At 42.5% G+C, this 14,027-nt stretch overlaps 1 protein-coding gene across 1 annotated transcript in view; it reads left to right on the top strand.

Moving 5' to 3' along the window:
- HDGFL3 (HDGF like 3) overlaps nucleotides 1-14,027 on the top strand; it is a 38,128-nt gene that overhangs the window by 20,771 nt on the left and 3,330 nt on the right. Inside the window, exons 2-5 of the mRNA XM_021537558.3 lie at nucleotides 1,837-1,913; nucleotides 5,152-5,290; nucleotides 6,545-6,703; nucleotides 8,258-8,404. Of these exons, the coding sequence (XP_021393233.1) occupies nucleotides 1,837-1,913; nucleotides 5,152-5,290; nucleotides 6,545-6,703; nucleotides 8,258-8,404 (522 nt within the window). The remainder of the gene's footprint in view (nucleotides 1-1,836; nucleotides 1,914-5,151; nucleotides 5,291-6,544; nucleotides 6,704-8,257; nucleotides 8,405-14,027) is intronic.

Genomic DNA, 14,027 nt, shown 5'->3' with positions numbered 1-14,027 from the left:
AAAGTAATATCTTTGACAGCTTCCCTTTATGTAGTTCTGATGATAAAGAGGACACCAAAAAGCCTGTTGTGTTGTTTCAGTTCCTCCTTTCACACAGCTGAGCTAAAAGGGAGTGAACATGTTCATCCTCCACCAGTGTGTATTTCCTTTCTATGTGCGTTTAAATAATATATTCTCCTTTTATTTATCAAATTATTAGCTTGGTTTAGTACAAGAAAGAAGTAATTTCTGTGCTCACAAGACATGTGACACCTGTGACAATCCCAGATTGTCTCCTGCAGACTGTGCTGGGAGGTGGGTGCATGGTGACACATGACCCAGTGTGCCAGAGCCCCACCATACACACCCCTGAGGGAATGGTTTGGAAGTGCTCTCAGATCTCCAGCTCTGGTGCAGCTTCAGAGAATGTTCCAGTTAGAATGAAAAGATAGGCATCCATTTCTTCTGCCGAGAGGAGTCTTGTGATGTTACAGTTCCACATGTGGCTCTCGTTTCTCCATCCCCAAGAGGTGTCCTTGCAGAAAGACCAAAAGGGTTTGAATTTCTTACCAAAGCTCATACTCCTTTGAAAGCTACGTAGCCAAGCAGATGCTTTACCGTGAAAGAGGACATCCTTTGAAAACAATCTGGTGCTTATTAATCAATAAGAATTCAGTGTTAGGGATCCTTCAGCAAGAAAAGCAAAGGAAAGCACATCTGGGTCTGCCCTCCTGAGTGAAAACATACAGGTTCCATCCCTGTTCTGCTGAGGAGCAGATTTTGTATAGCACTGTTATGTCAGCGCTTTGCTCTCAGTTGCAGTGACATTTGGCAGGATGCTGATGTTGAGACTGAGTTGCCTTAGACCAGGCACCAGGCCATTCACCTGCTCACTGGTGCTGCCCTGTAGATATCTAGATTCATTAGGCTCTCTCTTAGCCAGGGAGTTCTCTGGACACTTAATTTCACACACCCACATATGCTCAGCGGTGCTGTTTCTGGGAAGGCAGGCTCTTGGTTCTTATTTAAAGCTTTGCTGTGTTTCTGGTTTATGTGGGTAGGCACCTGGACTCTCTTATTTCTGTTGCAGGGGAATGCAAAATTAGGTGTAGACAAGACTGAGTCCTGGGCCTCACCTCCTGCCTCACAACCAATGCTCTCAGACATTGGGAGAAGGGGTTTGGGCACTGCTCAGCCTGAGGGGTTTGTTTGAATACCAGCTCTACCTCAGGAGAGCACCCTCAGCATCCCTCCTTTCACTGTTCTGCAGCTGTAGCCTGAGAAATACAAGGCCAGAATTAAAATGTGAAAGAAGAGAGAGGGTAGAGGTAATCAAATCCAGTTATCAGGGTGTTGCAGGGGAAGGAGAGTCCCTGGCCCTCCTCCCTGGCATGCATTACACATTGTACACTCTGTATCACCATCACCACAGGAAGCACCACTGGGATATTGTCCTGTTTTCCAGCTGCAGAGTCCCAGAGTCCCATCTGTTCCCCATTTGTTGCAGAGGTGGCTGTCTGAGACAGGCAGGATTACCGTCTGGGCTTCGATGCCTTTGATGAGGCAGCATCTGAAGTTAACACTTAAATTAAGCAGAGTTTATTTTATTGCCTTTGTGTATTATAATGCCCACTTAGTGTGTGCTCCTGAGTCTTCTCCTGTCTCCTTGCAGTATTTCATATTCTGACTTTGCCTGAAAAACCAGCAGCTGTCTTCCTTTCCCCATCCCAGCACGCAGTGGGACCTCCCAAGGCTGCAGGATAACTGTGCTAGCACCTCCATGGCTTGGTCGGGATTCTTGGATGAGGGACACCACTTTTGGGAGTAATCTTTTTCCCACTGTTTTCTGTCTTACAGATTGATGAACTTCCTGAAGGAGCCGTCAAGCCTCCAGCAAATAAGTACCCCATCTTCTTTTTTGGGACTCATGAAACGTAAGTGAATGAGCGTGACCTGTTCCTTTGGAAATGCCTTTTTCCACTGCAGCTAACATAATCTCCTCTGATTTCATTGGAACAAATCCTGACTGAAGCCATTGGGAGTCTAGAGAAAGGTCTTGCAAGCCCAACTCATTTGTATTAACAAATGGGAGTGAAAGCTGAAAGTAGTTGGGAGTGCTGCTGCCTTCATGGTTTACCATGAGCTAAACATAAAAGCCTGTGTATCCTGTAAAGAAATGTGTTGACATGAACTCATTAGAGGGTCTGAAAAAGCCCTGAACTCAGAGGCAGAGGCAAATATTTTTTACTTGGATGTCCATGATAGCAGAGATCAGGCTCTTGTGTTTGGACATGTTTGAGCTCGTGTCCTGTGTGAAAACTCACTTGGTAGTTTGTGATATGAAAGGAAGCAGAGCCCAGAGTTTCAGGCAGAGCTTTAAAATGTGTTCATGCCTGGAAGATTTGTGCTGGGATATTGTAGCATGGAGCTCACAGAAGTGATAGAAGAACTGAGCTGGCTGAGTGGATAGGGAAAGAAAGGAATCAGAGCACAAGAGGTAAGTTAGGTCTCATCATAATTGCTACAAGGTACAGACTTTCAATATTATAATGTACATGTCTCTAGTTTAAACTGTGTCTGAGATAGCTAAAAAATAAGTCACATCCCATTTTGCAAAATATTTTAATTTTAAAACTTTTCCTTGCCCATTTGCAGGTAACATGTTTTCTAGAATTCCTTTAAAACTGGAAAAAATTAAATTCTGATGGTATTTTAAATTCAATGTTAGAGGCTTGAAGCTTTATTGAAAATGTATTGTTTGTTTTTGAATTTTAATGTTATTCCAGAATATTATAAGCTCCATAGCTCATACATCACATTTTATTTTTCAAAAATCTTTAAAGACAGTTTCTGCTTTATAAAGTTCATAATAGCCTCTCTTTAGTTAAAATAGTTCTTCTGTTTTTTCTAGTTTCATTGCCGGAATGAAACAACCTGATGTTTTGATACATTGTAGTCTGCTAGTACTGTCACAAAACAATCTGAAAAGAATAAAGTTTAAGTAAACTTACAATGCTTTCAAATCAAAAACCAAAATGTAAACATTTTTTAATGAAACATCATTTTTGATAAAAATTTAAGAAAAAAAACTGACCACTTTTATTCCAAAACAGGTGAATCCCAAACTGATAATCTCTTTTGATTTGTATTTTTTAGCATCTGAAACAGAAAATCAGTTTGTAGTTCCTACCTTATGAATGTTAAAAGCCTAACTGTTAAAAATGAACTGTAGATTGCAGCTCCTTAGTTTTATAGCAGAGCAATAGAAACTTATTCTCTCCCAGTGGCAATGAATGCATTTCAAGCAAAGATGTAGACAGTTTTTCAGCGTTTACTTTACATAAAAGGCTGTAGAAACATTTCCTTATATTATTGTTGAGCTAAGTTAAGGTAGCTCATACTAAGTTTCATACAGTTTTCCTTTGTTATTTGTGTTAGAACTGTTTGTTTATAGTTTTGACAACAAGGAGATATCTCCTAGTATTAGCAGAAGCGTAGATAATATAATTTATTCAGTGTAGCATTTAATATTAACAAAACATCTGTTAGTTTGGAAATCACTGTTTGGCTTTCAGGTACAAATGCATTCTTGGATTTGTAATTATATAATTAAGATATTTCTCAATATCCAACTGAATGTGGATCCCATGCTGTCCCACATGGAGTTAGAAAGAAGCTCCTTCCTCAGGGATTTGTCATCTGATGACTTTTTAGCAACCACTTGGCTCTGCATTGGCAAACTGCTTGGCCAGTGGGATGATTTAAGTGAATGGAACTTTGCACGATCATAAATGCTGGGCATAAATCAGACGTTAATCTGAAATAATGATGGCAGAAAGGAAGAAATATTATCCTGTGATTAAGGCATTAGACTGAGACTGAAGAGAGCTGGTTTTACCTCTGCTATCAGTTTGAGTTTGACCTTGGACGAATCTTTGTGCCTCAGAATCCCATCTGCAAAAAAGGGCAGACTACCAATGTCATGCTGAGGTTACAATAATAAATGTGTTGAGTGTGGTGGAGCTCCACAATCCCACAGTAATGGAGACCAGAGAGTTAACATGAATTGCAAAGCTCATCAGGAAAGTAGGACAGTGATTATGGTGAAGGATACTGGGACTTGCTCAGTTCTGGTCATTGATGACACAGAATCTTTACATGTGGGAATGAAGGGGTCTTTTTGCCTTCATTATTTTAATTTAACTTGTGGTTACAATCTCAATGTCACAATGCAGAATACAGTAGATATAGATACCCAGCAAAAAGAAAATTATGCTTCCTTCAGTTTAAGAGTTAAGAAGAAGCTAGAGTTTTACTGTAATGTGTGTAGAAAAAGCAGGACAAATCATCACTCTTCTTTTTTAATAATTATTTTTCCCTGCATTGTGGTGCTTGTGTCTGAAATTAGTTGGCCCAGTGTGTAGCTGACTTAGGCAGCAGCAAAGCACAAAATCCCTCCTTTGCTGTGCTGTCTAAAAAACTATTTGGCCACAAGCACCCTGTGTGTCTCATTGTTTCCTTGTATTACTCATCTGCCTATATTAATCCATTGTTTTTTGTTCTTATATGAAATTATAAGATTTTTGAGAAAGAGCGTTTTTATTGTGTTTGTGCAGAATTTAGTATGCAGGGGGCTAATTCCAAGAAAGCAGCTCCCAGGCTTACTGGAAGTATAGAAAATAATAAATGCCACTGCTTTTTCTATCCCATAGTATGAGGGATAAATTTTGGCTCATGGGTCCTAAGCACTCCTTACATGCTTAACTTTTCATGTGGCATTTTTAGACCTTTTTGGATTTATAACACTAGGACTGGAAGTTTGGTCCCTTGCTATCGCAAGCAATGGCATCATAAACAGTTTCATAAACTTTCATAAACTGTTCAAGTGCCAGTTCCCAGCAGTACTTAATAAAATAGAGATGTTTCAGTTGTTTCTAGAGATACCCAGCATGATTTTACTACATCAAACATCAGGATGGTGAGCCAATCCATTAAATCAGACTCACAGCAGTAACTCAAAGCCAGTGTGACAAAAAATAAATAAATAAAACTAGAAAAGAAATCATTGAATGAACAGAAGACTACGGAAAGCTTTTGTACTGATAATGTTATGATTTTTTGAAGGGGAGAGTGATGAGTCCTTTTTTGAATGTTACCTCTGTTAAAATGCAGTGCGTTCCTGGGGCCCAAAGACCTTTTCCCATATAAAGAATATAAAGATAAGTTTGGGAAATCGAACAAGCGAAAAGGATTTAATGAAGGCCTGTGGGAAATAGAAAACAACCCTGGAGTAAAGTTTACTGGATATCAGGTAAATTACTTTCACATCTATTGCTCCTATCTTTCTTGTTTTCTCCTTTTACTGCTTGTCAAAGTGAGCATTTTAAGAGTGATGTGTAAGGTTCTGGTTTTGATGGAGCAAAAAAGTTTCACAGCTCTGGTAATTGTGTAATGTAAAGACAACTGTGGCCTCACACTCTGTGACAAATGGAACTTTAATCATACTGCAGAGCCTTTTGCTTTCTGTGACATTCTGGGGTGGTGAAGTGGAAAATTCTGCAACACATTTAGTTAAATTAAAAATGGATGGTTTTATTTACTCCTGTACAAACATGAATAATTTCTGACTTCTTCTTTCTGTTGTTTATTTTTATATCAGGCTCCATGTATTTTACACAGACCTTAAGGTCACTGCACTTTTGATTTTTACATTTGGCAGTGCCAAAGCTAAGAGGAGTGAGGAGGTGGAGGGTTAAGCTGCTGGTAGGAGACAGTTGCTGCTGTACAACAGCTCTCCCTGTTGGGTGTCCAGAGCAGAAAGTCGTGAAGCTGGAGGGGGAGAAGAGTAGTTGGGGGCTGTATAAAACAAAGAACTTTTCTCATTAAAAAAATGTGCTCCTTTGAAGGCAAGAATCACCTCCAAAAGAAGACAAACACCTATTACATTATTATCACAAAACACTACAAGCCAGAGATACAGACCACCTGCAGAAAAGCTGCTGCCTCTCTTAGTTCCTGTTTCAAATTTTCAGCCCTACACATGTTTTGCATACACCTGGGGATTTTAAAAAAATCCAATGAATAGTCTGTGGGAGATGGGCTGTCAAAGAGTGCTCAGCCTGCTGGTCAGGGTTTGCTTTTCCAAAACACAGAGATCTTGCCCTTTGAGAGGAGTGTAACAGCCATCTTCTCCCACAAAAAAGGTCTCTGCTATTGCAGCCAAAGTCTGAAAGTTTCAGTAGTTTTTCCCAGAGTAGAACATGCCAGGTCTCTCCACTGAGAGACTTCTCCTCCAGCAAACACATTTTTGTTATTGGATCTTCTGTTTCTGTGTAAACCCTTCAGAACATGCTATCCCAGAATCTGCATCTGAAAATTGAGTTCAAGTGGTGACTGAGAGGATTTCCTTTGCAGCCCTTTTTCCTGATAATTGCAAAAATAACCTGAGCTCTTCTTAACTATATCAATTAAAGTGTGAACTGTTCATTTCCATCTATCTTCAATGCAGAACAAAAATCAAGTAATAGGTATTAGTGATATTTTTATTGTTGTTGATATTTTAAAGGCAATTCAGCAACAGAGCTCATCAGAAACTGAAGGAGAAGGAGGAAATACAGCAGATGCCAGCAGTGAGGAGGAAGGTGATCGGGTAGAAGAGGATGGAAAAGGAAAAAGAAAGAATGAAAAAGCCGGCTCAAAACGGAAAAAATCCTACACTTCAAAGGTTATCCTCTGACTCTTCCTGTGTTTATCCATGGGCATTTATAATTGGAATACTGTTCACCTCATGGAAATTTGTTCTTCCTCCTTTAGCATTTTGATTCTGATACCAGGACAGTGGTGTTCAAATAGGCAAAGGGGAGTGCTCGTACTGTGTAGACAGCCTTGGTGAGACAGCAGTTGAAATACTCTGCCCAGTTCTAGTGCCCACACACTGAGAAGAGGTGAAACTGTGGGAAGGAGATCAGAAGGTCTGGGAAGAAAACCCATGCAAAGATGGATTGATAGGTTTGATCATCTCAGATAGGTCTCTCCCCAAGAAGAAGAAAAAAATCCTTAGGACTGGGCCTTCTGAGAGCCATGAGTTCAGGTTTGGTTCCTGTCCAGGAGAATTGAAGCTTCCCCCTCCCATCTCCCAGAAAAATCTGGTAGGGTCAGAGGTGCTCAACTGCTCCTCTTGCAGCTGAGTGTAAAATGCTTCAGTCTCGGATACAGAATGGGAAGGTGGAAGAACTAATTCATTAAGCAGGGAGTAAGATGCTCAATTTGTAGACAGAAGACCTGCACTGTAGTACCTACTAGCCCTGTTAATATCTTAAGTAACAGTGTCGATCAGGAAGCTAAGAGTAATGTGTCTGTCTCACAGTGGCTGGTGGACAAAATCTCCTGAGAAGTGACACCTTTGGGTTCAGATAGACTTCTCAATTGTCACCTGGGGTGAAAGGGAGCAACATAATAGTCATTTATTCTGGTTCTGTGTGTACCTCCAGGGCTGCACTTCGCCTAAAAAATTGTGCAAATTGTGGCGGAGTCAATTTATTCACATTCATGTTATTCTTCTCTGAAAGTGAAAACTAATGGAAATTAGAAGAAGCAAGCAAACAATCTGATCCAGACACAGTCTGGGGGAGAGTGTGAATTTTTGTGGTTGATCCACCAAACAAATGTATTTTCGCCTTTTGTGTGTTTTATATCAGAAATTCAGGTATGGTCTACCATCTTCTTTCCAGAAGACTGGGCAAACAGAGAGTTATGAAAATGGTGGCTTAATGCCACAATTTATCCTTTTGTACTGTAGAATTGCATAACATAAAGGGATGTAAAGGAAAATATGTATTGGTTCCACATGGCTCTAATGTTAATATATTAAAGCTGACAGCACTAAAAAAAAAAGAGTATGGAAAGCAGCTCTGCTAATGTTATTCTCATTTTACATCTCTGTGCTTAATCAAAACTTTTGCCAAGCTGGCACCATCTGTTTCATTAACTAGCAAAACCTACAGGTGACCCAGCACTAATACCCAGCTCCTATTACTGTGTCTGCCTTTCAGTCAATTGAGCTGCCAACCTGTGCTGAACACAGAATTTCAGAGAAATTTCCTTCATTGGTGGCAGTAACTCCAGCTACTTCACCTGAAAAATGCTTTTCACCCCCTCCCCAGTATTCACCTTGAACAGGGAAATGCGAGATCAGACTGCATTCCACATACATTTCAAAAGTGTCTTTCTATGGCTGAACCTCAGGTTTTAATTTTAACTTTGTTGTTAATCATTTTAGAAATCCTCCAAGCAGTCACGGAAATCTCCTGGAGATGAAGATGATAAGGACTGCAAAGAGGAAGAAAATAAGAGCAGCTCTGATGCTGGGGACGCAGGCAATGACACAAGAAACACTTCTTCAGATTTGCAGAAAACCAGTGAAGGGGTAATCTTCTGTTCCTGTCATTCACATCCCATGCAGTTTGCTCCTGGGGGCTTTGGAGCCGAGGTGATCTGTGTGTACCACGTGCCACCTTCTTGGGTTACATTTCAATGCTCAGAATGTGTCTAGAACAGAAACATGGATTTGGTGCCTGCAGTGGTACAAATTTTGCTCTAGAGAAATGACTAAAAAAGAGCATTATTTTTGTTCTGACACTTGCACAGATGTCAGCTGAGAGCAGCTACTGAAAAGCATGACCTGGAATGATGCAAAATTGATGTGAGAGCAGAACCAGACTGTTTGCATAATGCATGTTGGCTCACTAACAGGGGGAGCCTGCTTACCCTTTCACACTTGTTTAATTTGTGGGGTCCCAGAGTCTTCTTCAGGGTTCTTGAGGATTCATGTGCTCATGACAGACTCTGCATACTGCAGGTTCCAGAACAGATGCTGCCCTGAGCTAAGACCTTCCAAGGACAGGATATGCAGTCTGCTCCAGAGCAGCTTCCTACAATCTCCTTGTGTGTTTGTGTCGGTAGTGTGTACATATCAGTATTACTTTGTTGTGACCACAACAAGAAGAGAGGCAGGCTGAGCAGGGGGATTAGCATGGCAGCTGGTTACTCAGCCACCTTTAACAACCCCTGCTATTTCTAAGCCTTTGGAGCAGCACAATCCTCTCTGCTCCAACACTTACAGCTCCAGCTCAGAACCAGTCCTTGTGCAGTTCCCATGCCAAGGCTCTGCCACGTGGGCAGCAGCCGGGCTGGGCTGCTGCAGGAGCTGAGTGACACAAATCCCCAGGTGTGAGAGGAGGCCAGCCAGCACAGCTCTTGTCTGACACTCTGAGGTGCCTTAGCACCCAGCTGGGTGCTCAGCCACAGCCTTTCTCACAAAACACAACCTCTGGGGAGCTGCTGCTGTCTCCCACTCACAGACTCCTCCCAGAGTTTCCCTGTGTCTCTCTGCAGTGCAGTTGTTTTGTGACTCTGCTTTATAAAGACTTTGATAGGTGGCTCATGGGGTCACAAGGAAAATTCACTCTCCCATTCACTTTGAACAAGCTGCTGGCTTCAGCCAGGGACTGATGCAAGGAGACAGTGCCCAGCTGTGCCCTCCCAGCCTCTCACCCACAGCGTGTCAGAGGCTGATGAGTGTGTCCCATGTTCTGCCTAGTGAACCCTGTGACACTTCAAATAGGTATTTGAGTGAGAAAACTGTTTGTAAGATGCATTTGAGGTAACAAGAGGTTCAGCAGGCCCTGCTGTATTTCCTGTGTTTGTGGCAGTGACAGGGGATATGTCTGTGAACTTCAGGCACATTTTCCATGTAAGGACAAAATGCTTACTGAGTTAGGTCAGTCACAGTCTAAGTGGCTAAAATGTCACACAGGATGTTGGCTTTGTGGCTGTTGCCATTCATATGACTCTTTCTTCTGGGTGTCACATGCTTGTGACATGCTTGGGAGGTAGAGTCCCACATGCTACATCGTGGTGCTTCTCAGCATTTTCAGGATTACAGATATTCTAACCTCTGTGCTGAAATACTGTCAACAGTCTTATCCTTCCTGCCAGCACCAACTTGGAGAAATATCCAGAGTCAATACTGTCATACCCATGTGGGGAGGTGGCTCTGCTCTGACTTCTGCAGCCCCATCATGCAGCCTTGAACTCATGCTTGAGCAACCACTCTGTTACTAGGTCTTGGATGCTTTTAATGTTGTAGAAAAGGTGGAGTTTTAGTAATACAGATTAAAGAGACAACAGGGATGTTGTTTTAAGGGTTTTAAGGGCAGCTTGAGATTAAAGCACTGATAAGTTTGGAAAAATTCACATCCACATATTTCACCTTGGCCATTTCTGCTGCAAAATCATTTCACACATGAAATGTGTGAATCTCTTCAGCGTTTCACTTTTTGTCAGTTGTGCAATTCTCTTTGAGGACCAGGAGGGGACACTCCATCTCCTGCTGCTCCTCAGAGCCAGACCAAGTGTCTTTTTAGAAGGTCTGCCTTTAGAAGACACAGGGCACTTGGGGAAAGAGTAGCAGGTTCTTTTTCAGCTGGTGTTAAACAGCAGTCCCACAGTGTGTATGGATGGGCAAGCTGGGACACGGGGCCAGCTGTCCTGCTGGACACTGCAGCCACGTCCTGCTGGACATCCAGACTAAATCTCTGCTGCAGGGCACTGAGCTCCTCCAGCCCACACTCTTGGACTTCTGTGCTGTAAAAAGGAAGGTTGAAAAGGACTGACGTGTACCTGGAGAGTTGGGATACGATCCTTCTGTTCGCACACGTGAATTCAGGCGAATGTCTCAACCTGCTAAAGATGCCACCATAGATGAGATAATGGCCTCTTTGGAGTCACCTGGCTCGTGAGCAGAGCCTGGGCCAGCAGCAGGCGGTGTGAAGAGGATGGGGCTGCTGCCCTGCCCAGTGTCCCACTGTCCCCAGGCCGGCCACGCCGGGATGCTGCTGTGGCCCTGAGGTGGTGCCAGGACCCTCCGGGACAGCCACAGGGCGCTGCCTGGGGCTGCTCAAAACAAGGTATAGAAAGATAAACCCTGAATCAAATATCCAATATCAGGGCCCTGATCTCAAGGACAGGTGTGTTTCACTGCCATGGTTTTGCCACTGCCTGCTCATGGAGGCTGGGCCACTGTGAAGGCTCAAGTGGCTGAGAGTGCCTTTGGCCCCCTGCTCTGCACCTCCCAGGCCTCAGACTCTGCAAGACCTGCCTGGAGGAGATGAGCTTTTCTCTTAGTAATAACTAATAATGAGGTAGTAATTACCTTTCATAATGCCTGGACTGGAGGCTGAAGGCCCATCTCTCCTCCTCAGATCAGATGGAATCCTGCCTGTTAATCACACTCTTACCCTCAGCATTAGAGGGCTCTTCTTGAAGGGCTAAACAGCCGAAGTCTCATGATTGCAGGAGCAGCTTCACCTATATCTTTTAATGAAAATTCTAACCTCCAGATGGTAGAGGTAAGCTTGAAAATGTGAAGTGATGGCTTCCTGAAGACTCAAAACCAGAGCAAATAAAAGTGCTTTCAGAGCTGTTATATTTTTTTCAGCCGATTTCATACTGTTCAAGGGCTCAACTTGTGATTTTCTTTTTATCCTTTGGTTAGACAAAAGTGCTTTCTTTTTTTTATCTCCATCCCTTTGTTTCTGAGCTATTCTTGAGTACTATGGGCACTTTCAAGAAGGAGATGTTTCCTCAGTCCCAACCATAGTTGGTCATTGTGCCCTATCACTACATATTTTTCAAGCTCTTTCCTTAACTTTTGTTCTTTGTCTGATTCCTTCCCCAGAAAGATGCAGAGCCTGAACCTCAGGGGTTAGTCATCCAATATTAATTAACTAATAGTGTATTAGCTAGGACAACACATCCCAGAGTTTGCTCAAATCTTGAGTCACAGAATCTTCCCAGAACTGTTCTCTGCTGTTAAATACTAAATTGTTTTGGCTTTCTCAGAATACCACGGTAAGAGAATTTTCTGGTGGAAAGGTATTCATGGCCCTGTGCTGTTTACTTTCATGATATTAAATTAGCTCATAAATCAGTGAATTCATGTCAGCAGATTTACATTCCTCATTTAAATCTCTGGTGACTTGTGTCTTTAGTTCTTGGCTGGCATAACTCTGAATCTTTATAACTGAACACCTAAACTGCTTTTTACTTTTATTTTCTGGATGGCCACGTACTCATGTTTGAAAGCTGGCTGTGGTTCTGGCCTTATTAGTGAGTGTTTGAAGGTCAGAGCCAGCACATGGGGTATGTGGCAAGTTTTCATTTTGGTATTCACTGTTTTAGTGCCCCACAGTCTGGGCAGTGTGTTGGTAAAGAAGACATTTCCTTGGTGTACAGGTGCAGGAGGTGAATGATTTTACTGTCTTCAGACACAAATTAATTTGCTGGAAATTAGATACATTTGCTTGCTCCTGGTACAGCCTGAATATTAAAATGGAGTAAGGGACTCTGATCCTTTTTCTCACACTGACAATCAGTTACCAACTGAGTCAGTGGATCTATTTGTGGAGGCAAATGCCAGTGTGAATAAGGGGATCAAAGTCTGGTCCAAAATTATTGCCATCTGACACCATTGCATTTGGGAGAACATATTTAAAACAACCTGTGTCCAGGCTTTTTTGTTGTGGCATTCTTGTGGAGTAGCAACAATCCCATTTACTGCTGTGAAGTACATGTGTAATGGCCAAACTGGCCAGAGAAACACAGGTTCACTGTGTCCTTTTGATGTGGTTTTGAGATGTTTGGTTCCTTTGCTCTTCTTTACTTGTCAAGAATATCATTGGTCAGGCTTTATAACAGGTTTGGGGGCTTATCAGCATTGAACGCATAGCATTTTGGACTTGGTTCAATGTAAAAGCATTTTGTACAAAAAATTATATCAGAGTATGTTTTCCTGCCTGATTTTCTTTTCCTGCAATTTGAGGAACAGTAAAATCTACCCTTCAAAGCAAAAGATAATATTTGTAAGGAAGTGTCTTAAGTATTGCACAGTAAAAATATCTATGTAAAAATCAAATAGTGGCATAGTATATGGTGTAACGAGTTGTGTTGTCTGCTGCCTTCCAGTAGCTCAGATAGCAGCTCTGCTGGCTAAGGACATGGGATATAACTCAGAGGAAACATAAATGTCTGAATGCAAGCTGAGATTAAAGCAGACAGTACAGATGAAATATTTGCAGCCGTGTGTACCTTGAATCCTGAAACCACTTTGACCTCAAATCAACACAGAATAACAACTATTGTACAGAGCAAGTAAACAATTATCCTTCTGCCCATGCAGTTTTACAGTACAGGATGGCTGAATTAGTTGCCAGACACTCTTAAGGAGGAAATTTTCAGTGCCAGAAAAACAGAGAGCCGTTTGTGGATTCAGTTGTGTTCCCTGCTCTGTTTTCTGTGTGCTGCCATTGATAACAGAAACTTTGCACTCGAATCTGTCAGATCCTGTGCTCTTTCCTTTGTGTGCAGCATGGCACACGTCGTACCATAGCTAACAGTGAAGAGACTTGTTCAAACAAAGACGTTTGAGGGTTGATCTGTGTGTTACCACAGATCTGTTTCTGGAGAGACGTGAAACCATGGAGACCAGGGGAGGTGCTCGGCGCTGCCGCATCCTTGCTCAGCGGCGGCGGAGCCTGAGCTGCCCCTGTGGCTCTGTCTGCTGGGGACAGGGACCTGCTGCCCTCTGGGGTACCTGGCAGTGCATTCCTGGATGGAAGTGCATTCTTGGATGGAGCGTGCCACTGGAAACTGAAAACCCGAGAGGATGGCTTGCATTATCTCTTTGTTGTCCCTCCTGTGCCAACAGCTGTTATCTGTGACACAGTGTGGAGGGGAGGTATTAATGTTCCCAGCACCCACGTAAGGATGATCCTACTCAATCTTCTGGATGTAGGCCAGAAGGGAATTGTGGTTAATAATTGCAAAGGTTTCGTGCTCCAAAAGGACATCTTCCTGTACTAGATCTGAGACTTACAGCAGTGTTACCCCATCCAACCTGTCAGTGCTGGGCAGCAGCTGGCAATGGGAACCTTACCAGAAAGCAGAAAGGGTTTGATCACGTGCCGTTGAGTTAATGGGTGCCTGAGTCT

Source organism: Lonchura striata, chromosome 11, assembly GCF_046129695.1.
Source record: "Lonchura striata isolate bLonStr1 chromosome 11, bLonStr1.mat, whole genome shotgun sequence".
In the NCBI taxonomy this organism is placed as follows: domain Eukaryota; kingdom Metazoa; phylum Chordata; class Aves; order Passeriformes; family Estrildidae; genus Lonchura; species Lonchura striata.
This window is presented reverse-complemented; position numbering and strand designations above follow the sequence as displayed.